The 22,718-nt window shown below is 37.1% G+C and overlaps 1 protein-coding gene across 1 annotated transcript; it reads right to left on the bottom strand.

Annotated features, from left to right (window-relative positions):
* Positions 1 to 4,130: 4,130 nt before the first annotated feature.
* LOC145983537 (glycerate dehydrogenase-like) lies at positions 4,131 to 21,585 on the bottom strand (the record flags this gene model as incomplete). The annotated part of the gene is made up of 3 exons (XM_083116613.1): positions 4,131 to 4,320; positions 12,350 to 12,480; positions 21,418 to 21,585. Coding segments are annotated over 3 exons (489 nt in total), but the record flags the coding sequence as incomplete, so codon positions are not given.
* Positions 21,586 to 22,718: the final 1,133 nt, after the last annotated feature.

The following is a 22,718-nucleotide window of genomic DNA, read 5'->3' as shown; positions in this document are numbered from 1 at the left end:
AGTTAGTAAAGTGCTTACTTTATAACTAGAAACACAGAATATATAAATATGCTGACCAAGGCAGTAATTTATTTTATTAAAAACATAAACTAAACGTAACGTTTCAACCTTCTAGCAAGGTCTTCATCAGACTCTGTATCAAGTACAAAAGTAACAAGATACACAAAAAGGGCATTATATATACACACAAACTTCACTCCCTCCAGACTATTAGAAAGTTGTTAGGAACTTTCTAGCAGGTGCCTTTCACTTTCCAACTGTACTTTCACCTAAAAGGCTAAACATAATTACTTTCATATAGAATGTGAAGAGATATTCATATAGAATATCTCACGCTCTTTTTCTTTCATTTTTCTCCCTCCTCCTCTCCTCTTTCTCTCTTGTCCTTTCCACTCTTTCTAACACTTTCTTCCATTCTTTGTTTAACTTCAGTCCCCCATTCCAGTTCATTGTGTCTATATGAATATCTCTTCACATTCTATATGAAAGTAATTATGTTTAGCCTTTTAGGTGAAAGTACAGTTGGAAAGTGAAAGGCACCTGCTAGAAAGTTCCTAACAACTTTCTAATAGTCTGGAGGGAGTAAAGTTTGTGTATATACAGGGAGGTTATTTCAGTCGTTCACCGCCAGCGTGGCGGCCGGTCGGCGGACTCTTCATGCAACAGGTCCCGGCAAATTGCGTTCAGGAAGTCCGTAACAGAAACCGCTTGTTTTGTAATGTTTCCACTTTTCACAATTACAGTTACAATTACAATTGAAATAAGCACGTACCTTGTCGCAAGGATGCTGGAAAAGGTGTCCTCCCACATACAAATATTTCTGGCACCTTATTTCTGACATCTAATCTTAGATTAGACATCGCTACTTAACCTCAGTTGACAGAAAGGAAGACAGCATCCCGGCGCATAAAGCAAACCGAAAGCGTAAAATGATATTTAAAAGTAATAATAATGATGATCACTAACCTCCTGTGTTATAAGAGATGTTGAAAATGACCTACTTCAACAGCAATACAACACGTTTCTTAGGTTCAAGAGATCCTGTGTCTCGTAATTGCCTGACCACTTTTCTGCAAGAGTTCGTTTTCACGTAATTATCGTACATAAAAACTCTTTGTTCAAGACTATATTTGTTTAGCAGAATAACTAATGAATGAATAACAATTAACACACAATAAAGCACTAGCACGCCAACTCAATAACACAGTATAAACAACACACGTACTGATAAATGCAGACAGAAGTGAACATGAGCTTAGACTCTCTAGCTCTACGTCTGGTAGCCGACAGTGTTGCTAACCATTTTCCGGCAATGTCCCTAAAGACGTAGTCAAAATCTCCCTACAACTGACCAAATGCCCTTAAGATAAGTAAAGCGACTAAAAAAAACACCACCTCATTAGCATGCAAAACAGAAGATAAAATATACACATTTACTTACCAAATCTTTCTGCTCGGTGCTTCCACAATTAATGAAGGAGCGAATTTACAATACATGACCCCTCCCCGATTTTTGTAATATTTTGCATACTCACTAATTGAGGCCTCCTAATCACGAATTTCAAGTTAAGATTTGGGGGGTCACGTGTAGAAATTGCAAAATAAGTGACATTGAGTGGTCCGCGATCGGCACGATTGCTTATTATTTACCGGAAGATTTTGTGTTTCCAATACTTAAAAAACGAAATATACATTCCTGATATTACTACGACCCCAAATTTCAACTATGTTTGCCTATCCTAACCTAACCTAACCGTACCTGAATGGTTCGTGGGGCTATCCGTCAATGGTTTGTTGGGCTACCCGTGCATATTTTTTTCGAGCCCAAATTTTAACTATGTTTGCCTAACCTAACTTAACCTAAACTTACCGAGAATGGTCAGTGGGGCTATTCCTGAATGGTTTTGCGGTAATTGTGATTACGAACCGATAAAAAATATTATTTTCGTAGCACTTTAACGGGAAACGTTCATCATCGAAGACGCTATTTTCGTATCCTGCAATTTTATGATTGATGTACTGTTGCCAAATTTACCTGTAATCAAACCAGTTCTTCTACATCGTGATTGTCGCTGTCACATGTAAGCACGTTCTTTGGGCAATATACTGAAATCCATAAGTTTATTAATTAGCCCACAGCCATCATCCTGCACACTCCACCTAACAATCTGTACAACATTAACAACTTTTTTACTGTTCTCTTCCGCCATTCTTACACGATCCATGCTCTCCAAGTATGAAATCAACAGTGTGGCAACGCTGTAGACAGCGTAACTAATTGTAATTTGTTCATATCAACAAATATGGCTACCATACTTGTATACGGAGAATCATTGCAAGAATTGAAAAGCTTATTTTACAACTTCTACACGTTAATGAACATTTTTCCCCCTCACCCCAACATGTTAATTTGAGATAAATCATCACGAATAATTATTTCGTGAGTATAAGACGTAGCATAGAAATTACAGAAGGGTCCGGTATTGTAAATTCTTGCCTTAATGAATAATAGGGTTGTGCGGGACAGAATTTTTTGGGTCGGGACGGGATCGGGACGGTAATTTTTTTAAATCCCGACATTCGGGACTGAAAAATTTGCAATTTCCCGACCAAGTCGGAAAATTTTCGGGACGGGAAATGTTCGAAATTTCCCGAAGCACTGGAAATCTCGAATTTTACAAGTCATTTTCACTTTAAGTGATTGTTTTTGCATTTCTAGAATAAAAACTTACAACTTTCGATAAGTTCCAGAAACTTACAAGGCAGAAAACGTCGAGAATTAACGACTTTTTAAAGTAAAGAATCCAGCACACCCCTAATGAATAATGTTGAGTCGTTTACTGTTGATTATGTTATTTGAAGTCATACATGCTGCTGCTGTGAAGAGATAGATGTTGGTTGGTGATGCTGTATTTCCTGCATTCTTTAACAATTTTGGTCCCATTTTATTTCCCTTTTTTGTTTTTGTATCACTTAACATTGAAAATATTCTTTCCGTTTCCGCGTTAGAATGCGGCAATGTTAGCACTATTTTCGCGAGAGTGGAAATGTTTTCAAAAAGGAACTTGCCTTGAAAGTTTTTGGTAACCGATAACATGTTCCAAAATTCTGATGGAGATCTGTTAGTTAGTTCTTTTTTCTCCTCCTCTCTAAAGTATCCAGATAAACAAATTCATAAAATGTAATTTACCAAGATTGAAAAAAGTACCTACGTTTTCCCTCATTTGGCAAAATCTGTCCCTACGTTCCTACGCGGGCGAAATTTAGTGAAAAGTCCCTATGCGTAGGGACATGTCCCTACGGTTGGCATCACTGCCGACACGTGCAGTATGAAGCGCCCTCTCGCGGCTGACAACTCACCCAACCTCCGATAAGCTGCCGGCGCTGTCGCGACAACTGAGGATAAAGTAGCGATGACTAATCTAAGATTAGATGTCAGAAATAATGTGCCAGAAATATTTGTAATTGCGAGGACACCTTTTCCAGCATCCTTGCGACAAGGTACGTGCTTATTTCAATTGTAATTGTAACTGTAATTGTGAAAAGTGGAAACATTAGAAAACAAGCGGTTTCTGTTACGGACTTCCTGTAATGCAATTTGCCGGGACCTGTTGCATGAAGAGTCCGCTGAACGGCCGCCACGCTGGCGGTGAAAGACTGAAATAACCTCCCATAATGCCCTTTTTGTGTATCTTGTTACTTTTGTACTTGATACAGAGTCTGATGAAGACCTTGCTAGAAGGTTGAAACGTTACATTTAGTTTATGTTTTTAATAAAATAAATTACTGCCTTGGTCAGCATATTTATATATTTTTTCATAATCATGGAAACAAGGCTTCATGGTGTTATAGAAACACAGTCCTTCCTTGGATGATTAACAGATTCGATATCAACCATTATTCTTAGAAAATAAGTCTTCTTGGCATTGTTTTAAATGTTTTATTTGTTTAAAACATGTTTCTTTGTTCTTGATTAAAACACTGTTTAAAACATGTTTATAAAAAAAACTGTTTTATTTGTTTTTCTTACAAAACACAAATTTTGCGAACCCTATTTGTGTGGGTGTGTGTGTGTGTGTGGATATATAGATATAGATACAGATAATTACACAACATGTGCTTGAACATACTTCAATATTATCTCTCGTCCTTCGACGGCTCTTCGTGCTGCACCCAGTAACAATCCTATGGCAAGTTCTGCTACAGAAGTAGCAACTGTGTCTGGGGTATTGCTTAGTTTAATTCCTCTTTTCCTTGCTTCTGCTCTGTCAATGTGATCAAATCCTGAAGACATCGTTGATAGAACTTTCAAATTTGAACCTAGAAAAATACATGTAAAACATTATTAACTTTTTCATGTTATGAACACATCAGCACATAGGCTATTTTTGTCCATTAAACAATATTGAAGGCAGGGCAGGGCCTAAATAAGAAAATCAAATATGCCTATTAAAACTTCTTTACTAAATTTTTAAAACTAATGCATAGATTACTTAACAAGCACTAGAATTGCTGGTGAGATATTGATCTCAGAATTTCTAATGCTTCTAATTCCTTAGAGGAGCATGCACACATTCTGGTATAGTATAACGTGAGACGGAAGACAAAAGAGAATATGGAATGACTAAAATATAATGATGATTTGTGTAGTCAACCAATTCTGTTAATCTTAAGTCTCACTTGGTAAATGCCCTCGGTTACATCTGAAGTCCTGATCAGCATATCATTTTGCATAGATACCTGTCTGATATGTATTAGTGACCAATCAGAATTTGAATAAATGTGTTAACACAGTATGAAGCTATGGTTATATGCTGAAAAGGAAATACCAGCTTACATTTACTAAAGAATAGCACTTTTTATACTGAAACAGTATTCTATGTAAAATATATTCATATAACCAAAAAAAATAATGTTAAAACGACATCAAATTATGCATTGGATAACAAGACCATTTATAACATACAAATGCAATTTAAATAAAGAAATTGTGTCTTAGAATTTCCTCTTGAAGAAGAATAAGTCTTTTTCATATATTTTTGTGTGCATTAGTACTAATTGAGAGTATAATCAATGTATAAATTTCTTCATCCAGATTTTCTACAACATGGCTTCCATTCTTAAAATTGCAAAACTTCACATCTGGATTAAATCACATCCAAAATGGAGAAGATATTTGTATCACTTTATGTCATATTCCTCAAAACTTTAATTTGAGATCAATTGTAAGCTTTTTTGTTAATGCCGATGAAGGCAGATATCAATTCCCTGCTTCAATTTAAACATGGCGTTTTTCATACATTTTTGTGTTATTCCACAAGTTCTCAATCTTTTTTTAAGATTATGCACTGATCAAAGTCTCTCAATATCTATTTATGAGAAAAATGCCTCTATGTAGTTTAAACAAACTATTTAAGATTAACTTGTAAAGTATATTCTTTGAAAAGCCAGCCCCCGTGGTTAGCACATCAAGCTACGACACCAGGGGTTCTCGGTTCGAATCCCAGCCTGGGTATGGATGTTTGTGAGTGTCCATTCATCATATCATCCCTCATCCCCATCTTCACAAATTAACCAAAAGTGGCACAAAAAGCAAAGTGAAATAAAGCAAATCAATCAATCGATAATCTTTTAAACCATTCTTAAAATTCAAACATGAGGCAATTCAAAAATACTACACTGGTGCTTATCTTATTCCATCACCCCCTCTTTTCAATGTTCACAAAATACCAAGAATGACATTATTTTTACACATTGAGCAATCTTAGAGTTGACCTTTGCAATAAATGCAAATGTACACAATTTCAATAAATGTAATTATAAATCTGAATGTTTCTTATCTTGCTTCTTGAAAGAACACATATGTCAAAAGATATTGTTTTTTAATATTATCAGTCAAAAAATAACTGTTATTATAAATATGAATTCAAAATATTGCACACTTTGATAATTTTGTCCTCATATACAAATTGGCTTTTTTAAACATCATATTTATTAAAATTAGTTCAAATAGTAATTTCAGACACATTTAATTGCATTAAATGAATAAATTTGGAGTAATCATATGACCAAAACTATTATTATTATTATTATTATTGCAAAGATGTGGAACTATGAACTTTGCCTAGCCATCTCAAATATAAATATGACAACATATTAATTTTATTTTCATAATAGCATGCACTAAATATTGGCACTGGTTTTGATCTGTTTCGATCAAGTAGTTGCTGGACTGGTGAGATATTGATATCAGAATTTCTAATTCTTGTAATTCCTTAGAGGAGCATGCACAAATTCTGGGATAGCATGCACAAATTAGCACAAATTATGCACTAAATCCTGGCACATTCGTTTTTTTTTTTGTTTTGATCATGTAGTTGTGCCAACTTCACATTACTACAGGATTATACTGGCTGTGTGTCCAAGTGCCAGAGCCTCATTACGGTACAAGACTGTAGTTACCGGGATATGTACTACGTGGAGGTGAGGTTGATTTATTGATTGATTGATTTGGTGTTTTAAGTCCACTTTATGTACAGTAAAGCTAATCAGGACTGGACCTACACTTTAAAGTAGGATCTGAATCACTTGTGCCTCCACCAGGTATCGAACCTGGGACACCTTGATTACACCATCGGGGAGGCCCGAGGTGAGGTTGACTTTGAGTGTGTTCTCAGGTCACACCTTATACGCCTACATATGCACCTAAATAGAAACTGAATCCCTTATTTTTTTTTTTTAATGAAGTTTTATGTTTGTTAAGTGTGATCTATCAGAAATTTAAAAAATACAAAACAGGGAAAACATTCTGGTTGTAATTGTTATGGGAACTATGGTTTTGCTTCTTACACTGGCCCCAGGGAGCCAATACTATGAACCAAGTCCTTGCAAATAATATAAGTAGGCAGTAAAGCAAAATATTAAACAACAACAAATAAAAACCAGCGCCGGCGAGGGGCACTTTTATACAGTATATATATATATATATATATATTACCATGAAAAAAATCCCTACTGTAATTTTCTACTGTTTGCAGTAGACAAAATTGAATGTGATCCATTGTACTCTAATGTGTTATCAGAATAACTGAGACCCCATTGTTTTCTACAGAGCACCTTTAGTAGGTCTAATGTACAACTAAGGTAAATTTGTAGTAGAAGTACTTCAAGTGAAAATATCTCTTCAGTATTATATTTAATAAGGTATGTACTGTAGTTTAACATGGTGTCTGTAATGTAACTTTTCATTCCTCCAGATTAACAATTTGTTTTTGTCTATTTGAAAATCTGAACACTGTAGATATTTGAAAACACGATATACTGAAAACAGTAGAGAGAAAAACTAAAATATGCTGACCAAGGCAGTAATTTATTTTATAAAAAACATAAACTAACGTAACGTTTCAACCTTCTAGCAAGGTCTTCTTCAGACTCTGTATCAAGTACAAAAGTAACCAGATACCACAAAAGACCATTATATATACACAAACATTACTCCCTCCAGACTATTTAGAAAGTTGTTTGGAACTTTCTAGCAGATGACTTTCACTTTACTTTCACCTAAAAGGCTAAACACAATTACTTCCATATAGAATGTGGTTGGGCTTTTAATCTCACACTCTTTTCCCTTCATTTTTCTTCCTTCTCCTTTCCTCTTTCTCTCTTGTCCTTTCCACTCTTTCCAACATCTTCTTCCATTCTTTGTTTAACTTCAGTCCCCCATTCCAGTTCATTGTGTCTTCTTCACCTTTCTTCTCTATTTCCTTGGCTTCCTTCCATTTTCTCACTAGCATTCTCTTCTCCCTTCCTATCTGCTTAGCCTCATCCCACTCTATGTCATGTCCTGTTTCTTTCGTGTGTTTAAATATTGCATTTCTCTCTCTCTCAAGTCGTACATCATCCCTATGTTGTTTCAACCTGTCTTTCAGCCTGTTTTTCGTTTCTCCTATGTACACACTCTGACATTCTTTACATTTCACTTCGTAGATAATCCCTTCCTCTTCCTCTTCTCTGTTTTCCCTTTTCTTGTTAGCATTCCTCGCTATTCCTAAGATGCTTCTCCCTCCCTTCCTGTAAGTTTTAACTCCCGCTTTCCTAAGCACTTTGCATATCTTTTCTGTGGTCTTCCCCATACTCCTTATTCCAAACCTTCTCTCCTCTTTTTCTTTCTCTTCCAATTCTCCCCTGCCCGTTTTCTTACTTCTTCTGTTTATGTCCAGTCTATCCTGCTTCCCATAGCCATTCTTTTCCAGCTGTTTCCATAGGCTATTTATTTTGCCTTCTTTTTCACATTCTTTCATGCATATTTTCTTGATTCTGTTCTCCATATTCTTTATAAAATTTATTTTTGTCACCTCACTTACATCACTTCTTTTGTGGCAGAATACCCCTGCTGCACACTTCTTCTGATGCCAAGCGGTTTCAATTTCTTGTCCTCTTTTCCTTTTCATCAATATATCTAGATAGCTTATCTTGTCTTCTTCTTCTATTTCAAGTTCCAATAATATCCCACTTTCTTCATCTTGAATTTCTTTGACAAAAATGTCAAGCTGCCTCTTCGTTCCCTTCCATATGCCAAAGCAGTCGTCCACATATCTGCAAAACAGAATTATTTTGTCACCTCCCTTTTCTATCACTTTCTTTTCCCATTCATTCATAACCAATTCAGCCAATGCTGGGCTTAGACTGGAACCTATATTTAGTCCTTCACTCATTAACATTATTTTATCTCCCATTATACTGTAACCGTTATTCCAAATGGTTTCCAGCGCCTTCACTACCCTTTCACTATCCCATTCTCCTATAATTTCTTGTCCCATTCTCTTTTTAATAATGTCCAAAATGTGTCCCCTCTTGATGCTCGGGAACATACTTTTCACGTCTAAGCTAAACATTGTCGTCTTCATCTCATTTAACTTAAGTCCTTTTATGAGGTCTACTACTTGTTCACTGTTCTTAACTGCTCTGCTTTCTTGCTGTGTTACTAACACGTCAATAACTTTCTTTAATTTCTTTTCTAAGGGTTCCAAAATATTGTTTCTGCAGTTCATTACTGGTCTTAACTTTATCTCCTCTTTGTGTATCTTTGGAAAGCCTTTCAAACTTGGTAGTCTTCCTGTCTCCTTTATGCATTTCTTGAATCCTCTCCTCCTACAATCTTTTATGATTCTTTCTTTTATAGTTTGTTCTTCACCTGTTCCACAAATCTCCTCATATCCATTTTCTTTTAGGTCTTCAAACTTCCTCTCGTACCATTCTCTTTCCATCACCACAATTGCTCCTCCTTTATCTGCCTGCTCTATCACCACATCATTTCTTGTCTTTATTTTCTTCATCCCTTCCCTTTCTTTTTGACTCAAATTATCTACTTTTCCTTGTTTTCCCATTTCTTTCTTCAGTATGGCTGCTGTTCTTCTTCTAATCTTGTCTCTTTCTGGTTCTTCTTTTATATGGAGCACTGCTTCTTCAATGTCATATATAACTTCCTCATAATCTACATTTCTTTCCTTAACTTTGAAACCTCTACCTAGTTTTAAAAAAGCTTCCTCTTCTTATTTTAGGTCTACATTCCCTATTACCACAACTCTTCTTCTGGTATCCTCTTCTTCTTCCTCTTCTCCTCTTTCTTCTTTCCATCCTAGTCCCTCTCCTTTCTTCTTCAATTTTATTTTCATTTTCTCTCTAAATTGCTCCTGCCAGATTTTCATTTCATGAAATGTATATTCTCTCGTAAAAATGGTGAGACCATCTTCAATAGCTTTTTCAATTCTTGTCAGGTTCTCCTTTATTATCTTTATCTCCTTTCTTCTTGCCCTTATTTCATTCCATATCAGTTCTTTTTCCATTTTCTGAACCAATATCCTCCATCTCCTGGTGTTGCAAACCACTCCCTTCTTACTTATTTTTAATCCTTTAGGCGCTGTGCCTCTCTCCAAACATTTTCTCAGAAACTTCTCTTGTTCGTCTTTGTGTATTTCTTTCCTCTTCAAGTCCTTCCAGTTGTTAATTTTCCTCATCAGCCTTGGAAAATGTCCAATTATAACACCATTAAGCCTTGTTTCCATGATTATGAAAAACTAAAATATGCTGACCAAGGCAGTAATTTATTTTATAAAAAACATAAACTAACGTAACGTTTCAACCTTCTAGCAAGGTCTTCTTCAGACTCTGTATCAAGTACAAAAGTAACCAGATACCACAAAAGACCATTATATATACACAAACATTACTCCCTCCAGACTATTTAGAAAGTTGTTTGGAACTTTCTAGCAGATGACTTTCACTTTACTTTCACCTAAAAGGCTAAACACAATTACTTCCATATAGAATGTGGTTGGGCTTTTAATCTCACACTCTTTTCCCTTCATTTTTCTTCCTTCTCCTTTCCTCTTTCTCTCTTGTCCTTTCCACTCTTTCCAACATCTTCTTCCATTCTTTGTTTAACTTCAGTCCCCCATTCCAGTTCATTGTGTCTTCTTCACCTTTCTTCTCTATTTCCTTGGCTTCCTTCCATTTTCTCACTAGCATTCTCTTCTCCCTTCCTATCTGCTTAGCCTCATCCCACTCTATGTCATGTCCTGTTTCTCTCGTGTGTTTAAATATTGCATTTCTCTCTCTCTCAAGTCGTACATCATCCCTGTGTTGTTTCAACCTGTCTTTCAGCCTGTTTTTCGTTTCTCCTATGTACACACTCTGACATTCTTTACATTTCACTTCGTAGATAATCCCTTCCTCTTCCTCTTCTCTGTTTTCCCTTTTCTTGTTAGCATTCCTCGCTATTCCTAAGATGCTTCTCCCTCCCTTCCTGTAAGTTATAACTCCCGCTTTCCTAAGCACGTTGCATATCTTTTCTGTGGTCTTCCCCATACTCCTTATTCCAAACCTTCTCTCCTCTTTTTCTTTCTCTTCCAATTCTCCCCTGCCCGTTTTCTTACTTCTTCTGTTTATGTCCAGTCTATCGTGCTTCCCATAGCCATTCTTTTCCAGCTGTTTCCATAGGCTATTTATTTATTTATTAGCGAGGAATGCTAACAAGAAAAGGGAAAACAGAGAAGAGGAAGAGGAAGGGATTATCTACGAAGTGAAATGTAAAGAATGTCAGAGTGTGTACATAGGAGAAACGAAAAACAGGCTGAAAGACAGGTTGAAACAACATAGGGATGATGTACGACTTGAGAGAGAGAGAAATGCAATATTTAAACACACGAGAGAAACAGGACATGACATAGAGTGGGATGAGGCTAAGCAGATAGGAAGGGAGAAGAGAATGCTAGTGAGAAAATGGAAGGAAGCCAAGGAAATAGAGAAGAAAGGTGAAGAAGACACAATGAACTGGAATGGGGGACTGAAGTTAAACAAAGAATGGAAGAAGATGTTGGAAAGAGTGGAAAGGACAAGAGAGAAAGAGGAAAGGAGAAGGAAGAAAAATGAAGGGAAAAGAGTGTGAGATTAAAAGCCCAACCACATTCTATATGGAAGTAATTGTGTTTAGCCTTTTAGGTGAAAGTAAAGTGAAAGTCATCTGCTAGAAAGTTCCAAACAACTTTCTAAATAGTCTGGAGGGAGTAATGTTTGTGTATATATAATGGTCTTTTGTGGTATCTGGTTACTTTTGTACTTGATACAGAGTCTGAAGAAGACCTTGCTAGAAGGTTGAAACGTTACGTTAGTTTATGTTTTTTATAAAATAAATTACTGCCTTGGTCAGCATATTTTAGTTTTTTAACAGTAGAGAGAATTTTCAGCAGCGATATGTTCATTTAGTAGTGCCATATTCAGGACTGTAGAGTTGGTTGGGTGACTATATTTTCAGGATTTTTCAATTGTGTTGGGTGTATTCACTCGGATGCATAGATTTGTACATTTCTGGGTGGACAAACTGCTTACCCCCAGCTACAGATCTGCAGTAAAGGGCACCTTCTAGCCACAAACTATCTCCACTTAGTGGCTTTAACACTAATAACAGATTTTAATTGAGAGAAAATCAAATGTAGTTAGTATTGCACATTGAATATGATTTTATGTTGTAAAATATTACAATGTATCAAATCAAAATTTAAGATTAATGTGATTTATATGAAAAATGTAATTTATTGTTTTCATTTCAATATAATATTTTACTATAACTTCTAGAAAGAACAATTGTAGTTATGGTAGTTATATGTACTTAAATTGTATATCATACAATTATGAAAAATAATAATAATGCAGAACTGTGTAATATCCTGTGGTAATATGTTATTTACTGTGAAGCCATGACATGTTTTGAAAAGCATCTAGTAAATAAAAACCATAGTATTATTCCAGGCATTACTAATAAGCATGTTATATTTTAAATTACTTAACTTACCTGCTATGTCAAAGAATTCCTTATCTATCTTGTGGTAACCCCACAAGAAAACACCATCGACACCAACAACTTTCTCCAGAAGTTCTTCCCTTGTAGGATATGGCAGTCCCTGACAAATCACTACATCACATCTGCAATTGGAAATTTCCTTTTATTAAATAAAATGAATACAATATTATAAGCCATGACAAAAAATTAGCTGCATTAACTTCTCAATATTGAAGGTCCGTATATAAAGAAAAAAATGTAGATTACAAAAGTTTGATAAGATTTGATCTCATGCAAGTTAGAACTTAAGTATTTTTTTTTGATGGAGTTAGAATTTAGTAGTGCAAGGAATCATAAATAAAGTATAACCATTTTTTGCTTTCATTATTGCAGTAAAAATAGACAATAACATATACACACATAGAAGTTGAGCTGAACTTCAAACTTGACAATTCCTTAAGCTTCAGCTTTAAAAATATTAAACAAGGGTCAACGGAAGAAAAATAAAATGGACATTTCCACTCAATTTTTTTTACAACAATTTTAAAAACTACACCCTGGAAAAATGACCCCTGCAAGTTCTCGCGTTTCTCTGCGTCCAGTTTAAGGCAGAAACGAGACTTCCAAAGTTGCGAGGCTAGCGTTGCGCTGAAAACACGCCGCCGCCATGTTAATACGTCACGCCTTAGAGAGGGCTCGTTTGTCGTCTGCTTCGAGCGTCCAGTTCCGGATGGGTAGCCCACGGTGAGCGAACACGTGCAGCAGTTTTACAAATCTGTACCGATTTAAATAATGGAAGAAGGAGCGATAGGAGAAAGGAAAGCTATGCTTTGTAATGATCATTCTTCTATGAAATATCAGTGCTGCTCACGTGCAAGATAAATGAAAGGGTTCAGCTGCGTGTGTATTCTCAGGCCATGCGAAAAATATTGCTTATAAAATTGGTTGCTGACCAGACACTCAAAAATATTTTTTAAACTTATATTTATCGAAATTTACCGTAACCTATGTAGTGCAAAATAAGAATTTTCACATTCTTCACTTTATTTATAAAGCCTATTTAACTTTCTTTTCCATAAAGCAATTTCAGTTTGTGTTCCATTTCTGTTGCGCAAATTATGATCAAATATTTTTGTGCAGGTAAGAGAAAATACACTGAGAAGATTACATTAGTTGCACAGTACATATCTATACTTAGTTTATGTATAATTATTACAAGGAAATAATATGTATAACCATGGGCGTATTTAAGGGGGATTCAACGTGTCCAACCCCCCTCTTTTTTTGGTTCAATAAAATTACCAGAGTTACCTGTTCTATCCGCTTGTTCATAAAAATTTCTTCGTACTTATTTCATTCTCTTAAATTAGAGACGAATAGGACGGGATACGGATGGGAAGGAAATTTCGTAATTCCACACACCAGATGGGACTGCAGACCAATATCTGCAATTTCCTGAAAGTTTCGTAATTTCTGCGATAAGAAACTGCATTGAGACTGCCAAATCAGTAATTTTTCCCCCCTCGAGTCATCTTAAAGATATTTGGTTTTTAAAAACGCAGTGACACAAGATGAACAGAAAAGTATCAATACTAGCGTGACTTCGTGACTACATACACACAACTTTGTCGGGTCCAGCACCCCCTGCTCCCCAACAAGCTTCCAGCCAGCAGTGTCCTGGATTTTTACTTACGAAATAAAGCAACCCTAATCATACCAAAAGTTGATCCATCCCCCCCCCACCCCCGTGAACTATATATAGGCCCATGTGTATAACAATATCCCATACTGAAATGGTACGATATATTTTGAATTTTGTTCTGCGAAAAAAGCCGCCTCATTTCGTTACCCCGAACGCATTAATTAGTTGGTTCACAACTTCACCACTAAGGATCCTATCGAGACGAGACATGGTCTCGTTCTCGTTGAGAGTTGTAAATGTCTGTCTCGTGTTTATTTGTAAATATCTCATTGAGAGTCTCGTCTCGATTTATAAACATCCGTCTCGGTTTGGAAGGGCAATTCTCGTTCTCGTCTCAAGTCTCGAAAAATATAGAATTAACAACGTATGCATCATTATAAATACAAAAAAAAACTTTCTTAATTTTTTTAATTTTTTTTTGACTCCTAGTTTCGACGGTACGAGCCCTCGAAAACTGAATATTATCCTGCTTATATATGCAAACCAAACTGCAGATTCAGAATTACCAGGAATGAACTGGCGTTGTAATTATTATACACAAAATTCATGATTTATCTGAGGAAGTCGCATGTTCCAGGTTTAACTCTCGACCTGGGCATGACTGTTCCCTTGTGAGTGACATTTCATTGAACTGGAAATTGTTACATGGAAGGATGTTTGCTCGAGACTTTGGGGACAGCAGAGGGGATGCTTCTATTGTTAATGTTAGTGTTGCTCACGAGACGAGACATTTTCCGTCTCGTCTCATAAAAGGAGATGGGACAAGTGAATGTTTTCGAAATGAAATGGGACAGAAGAAAAAGTTCATCTCGCATCGTGGCAGGTTGGGTGATACTTAGATTGTGCAGTTGGTGGTAGTGTGTGTGTGTGTGTGTGGTGGGGGTGTACTCCTGCACCCCGACTTCGAATACTCTTGTAGTCATTCATCTTCATTGTAGCGATTAGACAAAAGTGGGAAGAAATGTGATGTTAGAGAAGATACATACTAAATTAACCATGCGTTCTCATCGTTGCGGTTAAACAAAGTGAACAGAAAAGCGACGTAAAAGTAGGCTAAATACAAAAATTTGCAATATATATATTAACTGAAGAAAACTGTCATTTACTGCAGGAAATTAAAAAACACCGTACCTTTTTATACCGTATCACCTCTTATATTGCAGAAATTGGCGTGTAAACCAGTGTTCTAAAAGTATTATCTTAAAATTTGCGAAGAAAATATTATGACGAAAATAATTGTAATTCCAGAAAAGGCATTCCTATAACATTAAGTTCTTGCCAGTCAGAACCAACCTACGTATTCGCAATGAACAACGCTGTTCACGTGTTCAGCTATTGACTGTTACAAGGTTTGCTTTGTCACCCTAATGGGAAAACCCTCTACCGAATGGCTGAATTATAGTAAATACTGCTATACTGCTAGGGCATAATTCATCTCCAAGAAATGGAGCACAGATTTTTGCACTGGAAGTTGCAAGATACTTGTTTTACACAGTAACAAGTGAGTTTGCCGTCGCTTCCGCGGCTCATGCTTTGTAAGTTGACGGGACGAGCAGAAGCATAGGCAGATGCTCTGCCTGCACGCATTTCTATGTGATGACGTCAGAGGACCTCGTGTCTGTGGAGAGGACGTTTTCAAATCCGTGACGTAGGAGGTGAATTTCAGCGGTGTTTGAAGGCGTGTTTCTCGAGAACCAAAACAAATATCGCCGAGATATTTTGCACATCCCATGTTTGTGTCATTATCTGTAAAATGAATGGATTTAAAACGTTTTTCATGTCAAAGTGGAAATGTCCATTCAAATTCAAATTCAAGTGTGTGTGTGTTGTTAGCACAGCGTGCTACGACGCAATACATCCCGTGTTCGAATCCCGACCTGGGCATGTGTATTCTTTGAAAGTGTCTCTCCACCAATTTCATCATATCATCACTAACCCTCATCTTCGCGATTAGCCAAAAGTGGCAAAATGCGAAGTGAAATCAATCAAATCAAAAAATCATGTATGTGTGTGAACGCGCGCTCGTATGAAATGAATTTGCATTGCGATTGTGGGGAGGAGTCATTGCAAATGAAAGAAGCATCCTTGAAAAGTCACGAGCCGCCACTTCATATGATATTAAAAAGAGATAGAGGGAGGGAGGGAGAGAGAGAGAGAGAGAGAGAGAGAGAGAGAGAGAGAGAGAGAGAGAGAAATATCTGCGAAACTGCTCCATACGATACGAAGAATTGGACGAACTCTGGTCACACTTCGGAACTAAGTATGTCGGATATTTGTAGTTTCCGCATTTTGAAGTACATTTTATGTTACTTTGAACACTGAAATATATCAATTAAATAAAAAAAGTTAAAATTTTCGATCCTGTACGGTCGGTTACCAGCTTCCTTCATTCTAGATAAGGCATAACTTGCGTAGCACGTTTCATGCAAGAACAGCAAGCGAACTAAAATTAAAAACAGAATTCTGATTAAAATATTCTCACATGTTTAAGCAGGGGTACCCATCCCCCCCCCCAAGGCCAATGGCGCATCCCCCCAAATCATAACATGCGTCCCCCCAAATCATGTCATGCATCCCCCCAAAATCATATCATGCGTCCCCTCCAAAAAAATCATATCATTCGCGCCCTCAAACCATATCGTAATCCACACAAAGTATTTAATTACGACAGCGTGTCTACCGAAAGTAACTTTTTCTTAGTTTTACTGAACACTGTACTTGATCTGTCCCTCGACCCTAAACAGGGTGCCCATCACTCAAGACCACCCCTAAAATCGTTCATCATAATCGAGAATATCGCTTGTCTTGTAATGCAGCTATAGTATAAAAGCTTCACATTCACCTCATTAAAGATCCAAACACGCATCCTATCAACACATCATTGCGAGCGAAGCGAGAAAGAAAATTTTTACATCCATTTCTTTGCGGGCTTTCAAGAATATTAATTTAATAGGATGTCAATACTTTCTTAGCCTTTTCCAGCTTCTCCTTTGGCATTTGGGGTCGAAAACGTGTGGGTACCATATCGCTAAATACAGTCTCCAAAATTTAATTGGTACTCTGTCTCCACTACAGAAATCCATTGACATTCTAAGATTTAACACTTTATCAAGAGCTTTCTATCTTTACCCCTTTAAATTTAATACTCAATCAATTTTAGACTTACTGTTGATATTGAAGAGTGGATATTGCCTCCTCCAAAAAATAATTCTCAGTCTCCACACCAGAATTTCCGCAACAGTCTAAGGCAATAGTAATACACAAGAATTGGATATCCCCTGGATTTAATGCTCAATCCCCCTGTAACTAAAATACCCGCCATAATCTAAGACCTAGAGTTGGATACTGTCCCCCCCCCCAAATTTAATTCAGAATCTCCCCCAGAACCCACATGTCAATTAAGGCCTAATATGTAAAAGTTGGATATCTCCCCCCCCCCCACCTTCGATAATACCCTTAAACACTTTCTTTTCTTCATTTAATGGGTTAAATATGGTGCCTTTAAGGTGTAAAATCTTTACATATATTTTCGAAAAAGATATAAATGTTGAACTTTATATTATTTGAAGGTAAAAAAAATCCCCCCAAAAAATCTCGATGGCGCAACCTACGCCATAATCCCCCTCTGTGAGCACCACTATGTTTAAGTATGAAAATTCTAAGGGAAGAGAATTCAAAGAAATCCAAGCGTCCCTTCCATATAGTAGAAACGCAAGTAAAGTAACTCTTAATTTCGTTACTCCTGACTTGAAAGATTGATTTGCTTTATTTTACTTCACTTCTTGTGCCACTTTTGACTAATTTGCGAAGATGGGGATGAGTGATGATATAATGAAATTGATGAATGGACACTCACAAGCATCCATGCGCAGTCCAGGCGTTGTAGCGTGATGTGATATCCACTCCGCCACGGGAACCGGCTCCTGACTTGAAAGAACTAACCGACTTACTTTCATTACAGTTTCTGTCAGTCTGTTATTTGTGGTGTAGAAATTCCGTAATTTATTTCGTTCTATCGGGATATTAGATAAATTTTATAGGTAAAGACTAAAACTTTAAAACAAGAGAGGATGATGCTGTAACTAGAGATGGGTGATTGGTTTAATTGGAATAATTTTGTGTGCTTCAGCAATTGTGCTATTTGCACCCGTCACATTATACGGGGCCCAGCCTCTTACCATGACTAAAATAAACATGTATAAGAATAAAACACATGACAACACACATCCCTACAGAAGATTATACTGACTTTAGGTCCACACGCCAGAGCCTCGTTGGCCTGAAAAATAAAGCGGAGATTGCCTCCCAGACAGCGGCGGCGCCAAGATTAACCTTCTAGGGGTGCTGAGGGGGTGTGGAATGCAGTTTAGGGGGTGCAATGTAGAAAATAAAGGAAAAATGAAATATGCATATAGGGCTTTAGCCACTGCATCAACTACAAATCAACTTTTAGCAGGCTTTTACGAAAATATCCCAATGTCTTGCAAGTTGATTAATTTGGATTTGCTCGCATTGGCCACAGCATGTACAAAGACGTAAATGTGGCTTCTCTTTCAGATTAGTAACAATGGCTTGCATATTTTGTGTATAATAATAGTGGTCTCTCTTCAATATTTAAAACTACACGCTCAATGTGGCATGGTTTCCACAAGTCATAATGTTAATTACACTATTTGTTAACTGTAAACAAAAAAAATAAAATAGTAGCACTTACTAAAGTTCGTAATTTTGAACAACTTCTTTGGTAACTGTAAGCACATGTGATCGATTACAAAATAGTATTTAGTACTGATGAATAATCATTTGTTTGTCGCCTGTTTAAGCAAATCTTTGCTTGCCAGAAACTATTTTTGGTTATTCCAAACTTTTCCCTCTGTGAAGAGTTAACAGTATTTGCGGCTGAAAACAGTTTTTTGAGTAGGGGGTGCGGAAAAAAATTAAGGGGTGCGCAAGCATCCCTTCGCACCCCAGTGGCGGCGCCCCTGCTCCCAGACTCCCTACAAATACCACCATGGTCGGTTATTGCTATTCAACTTATTTTATCGTCGACATCCGTGGCTAAGGTGGTTCCGGGTTCGAATGAGTGTCCCTTCATCAATTTCATAATGCCATCACTCATCCTCATCGTCGCGATTAGCCAAAATGGAAGATAAACGACGACAAGTAACAAAAATCATCAATAAATCAAATCAATAGTAGTAGCCTGTAGATAAATCGTAAACTTAATATTGTAACAGAATATCGGAAATATAACTTGGTGTGTAAGAGGTGGTATTCGATCAAGGCACTCAAAAGCCAACATCTCGTCCGCGTAATACACCTCGGAAACTGCAATGTTGCATGCCAAAGAGGCTCTATCGTCTGGAGTCGCAGGCAGTGTAATTCTATGTGGGATTCGTGTTCTGTGCTGTCTAATGTTTTCGCTATTGTCCTCTCATCCTGGGGTGCCCCCCCCCCAAGTCGTTCATCAAAATCCCCCAAAAAGAATTGTTCATCATACCTCCCCAGACACACACACACACACGCTCACACACAAATATAGTTTGGATAAACACCCAGCAGTAATTAATTTTTGTTTGATTGTCGATAATTTGATTTCATTTTTTAAAAAAATAAAGGTGCGAATTTACAATACCGGACCCCTCCCCGATTTTTGTAATGTTTCGCATACTCACTAATTGAGGCCTACTATAATAACGAATTTGAAGTCACGGGGGTCACGTGTAGAAATTGCAAAATAAGCGAAATTGAGTGGTCCGTGATCGGAACAGACATGCACGATTGCTCATGATTTACCGGAAGATTTTGTGTTTCCAATACTTAAAAAACGATATATACATTCCTGACATTACTACGACCCCATATTTTAACTATTCTTGCCTAACCTAACCTAACCTTACCGTGAATGGTTCGTGGGGCTATCCGTCAATGGTTTGTGGGGCTACCCGTGCATGGTTTTACGACCCCACAATTTAACTATGTTTGCCTAACCTAACTTAACCTAACCTAGCCTTACCGAGAATGGTCAGTGGGGCTATCCGTGAATGGTTTTGCGCTAATTGTGATAACGAACCGATAAAAAAATCTTATTTTCGTAGCACTTTAACGGCAAACGTTCTTCATAGAAGACGCCATTTTCGTATCCTGCAATTTTACGATCGATGTATTATTGCCAAACTTACTTGTAATCAACAACATTTTTTACTGTTCTGTTCCGCCATTCTTACACGATCCATGCTCTCCAAGTATGAAATCAACAGTGTGGCAACGCTGTAGGCAGCGTAACTAATTGCGAACGTCAATTGTTCATATCAACAAATATGGTTCCCATACTTGTATACGGAGAATCATTGTGAGAATAGAAAAGCTTATTTTACAACATATACACGTTAATGAACAATTTCTACACCTCACCCCATGTTAACCTCAGATAAATCATCGCGACTAATTATTTCGTTAGTATAATCAGCAGCATAGAAATTACAGAAGGGTCCGGTATTGTAAATTCTTGCCAAAATAAATTTTCGAAATACATAAGCTTTAGACAACGAAAATTGACAGTATGTATTTTAGAATTATCCAGTCAGTCGAATTACAGGAACACATAAAAGTGAAACAATCGTGCCTGAAATCATCATTAAACTGAAGTCCGCATGTCGGAAGTTACTATCCGACTCGGAACTATACCACGGCCGACATCAATCGAAAGGCGCATGACATTCGTAACCTTAAATGCAGTTGAAATTAAAATACTAAAGAAAAAGCACGGCTCATTTTCATGTTTGCTAACAAAAAACGTACAAAACTGCTCAGGCTCTCTGCCATTGTTAGTGCACTGAACCTACGTAATTCTTAACAGTTTGTCTGCTTGACTAACCTTGTCCTTTAAAACCGATTTTTAAGGCATACGTAAGAGGTGGTGTTTAATTTCAAACCCATCGCCGCGATCACCCACAGGTAGGTAGAAAAACTGTACATAATAACCGTAACTATAAATCATTAACAAGTCAATCAAACGAAACGAACTCCCCCCCCCCCTTTTGTGTGAAGATATATATACTTATAGAATTAGTCGCTAAACTATAAAATTTTGTCCCCCCCCAAAAAATTCCCATGACGCAGGCACGTCATGTATCCCCCTTGTGGGCACCCCTGCTCTCATCAATTACATCTTATCACCATTCATCATCACCTTCGCAATTAGCCAAAAGTGGCAGAAACTCAAAGTAAAATAAACCAAATAAGTCAATCATAAATATATATGACTCGGGTTAGGTAGAACAGTTTCAGAACCTAACCGACGCGAATAATGGATTTGCAATTTTAGAAAGTAAGTGTTACTGTAAATGTTGTAAACTGGATGTGCTTGTGTACTTACTTTGGTTTCAGTATGTCCAAAGCTGCCTCTGGAACTTCGCAATGAGACACCAACACGCGTGGCTTAGCCATGGCACTGGTCGTTCTTTTCAAGGTCACAGACTGCACAACCCTCAACAGAGTTGCCTTTCCTTTCCTACACAGCCCCGTTTTATAGAAGAGATAACAGCTGCAAGATAAGAGGAAGTGTGTTATGTAACGGTTTGTGTACTTTGTGCTGGACAGGTTACGCCACAGCACGATGAACCAGCCCAGTGCAGAATGGCTTACATGTTCGTTTTTCCGTGTTGATTAGGGCGCTGGTTTAATAACTGATATGCAATTTTAATGTTTGTGTTTGACGCGAGTAATAGGCTATGTTATGGCGAGGACACACAAGAATGAAACATTTTCAAACATTACCCTACAAGTGGTAAGGTTTAGAAACTTATTCAAAGCCTGAATCGCACGAGGCTAGGTTTCATGCTTGGACTTGAATCACACGATGCTCGTTACCGCAACTTGGCAAACGCTTTGTTCTCACAAGGCATTGCGCAGACCAGGCAAACAGAAAAGATGGACGAGCAACTTGAGAAAGAACGTGTTAGAAGAATAGCTGCTTCTATTTTCTTTATATTTGCAAGAAAAATTAAAGCATGGGTTACAAATTGAGTCGAAAGAAGAAATGATAATCAATATGTACTCAACATGAGTTTTAACGAACTCGGGCATGTATTCGTACATGAGATTCCTAGGATTAATTCATAAAAAACATATCGGTCAACTAAATAGGTTAAGCATTTAATTCACTATTAATATATTATCATTATCCGCTAATCATATCCGTCATGTACAAATCTAATTTCTATGGATAAAGTTCTAAATAGTAATAAACACGAGTGTACCTCATTTCTGCTACTGCTACTAGTCTTTTTATCGAGTATCGAAGACAAATAATAATCGCACAAACATTAAAAAAACACAGACAAAAACTGCTTTTCCTTGCCAAACTCACAGATTATCTTCACATGACCATACTTTCGCTTTGATGGTTGCTACCACAGCGTCCAGCAAAGAAGCAAGTTACAATTAGAACATTTTCTAGTCACCAAAACCAGTCAGGCAGCCATAATTTCTAGCCTAGTAGCATATCCAGCGCCAAGAAGGGCATTCCAGTAGGAGATCTAGTTCCGTGTGAATCGACCTTTAGAAGAAATCAATGAAAAAGTTTTAAAAAAATTGAGTTTATTTTATTGTAGGTTGTATGTTTTACATATTGTTACAAGTTTAACAAAACATGCAACAGTGTCCAATTATTACACA

This window comes from Lepisma saccharinum, unplaced genomic scaffold, assembly GCF_977018435.1.
Source record: "Lepisma saccharinum unplaced genomic scaffold, izLepSacc3.1 HAP1_SCAFFOLD_1192, whole genome shotgun sequence".
Taxonomy (NCBI): domain Eukaryota; kingdom Metazoa; phylum Arthropoda; class Insecta; order Zygentoma; family Lepismatidae; genus Lepisma; species Lepisma saccharinum.
The sequence above is the reverse complement of the archived record's forward strand: the minus strand, read 5'-3'. Positions and strand labels throughout refer to the sequence as shown.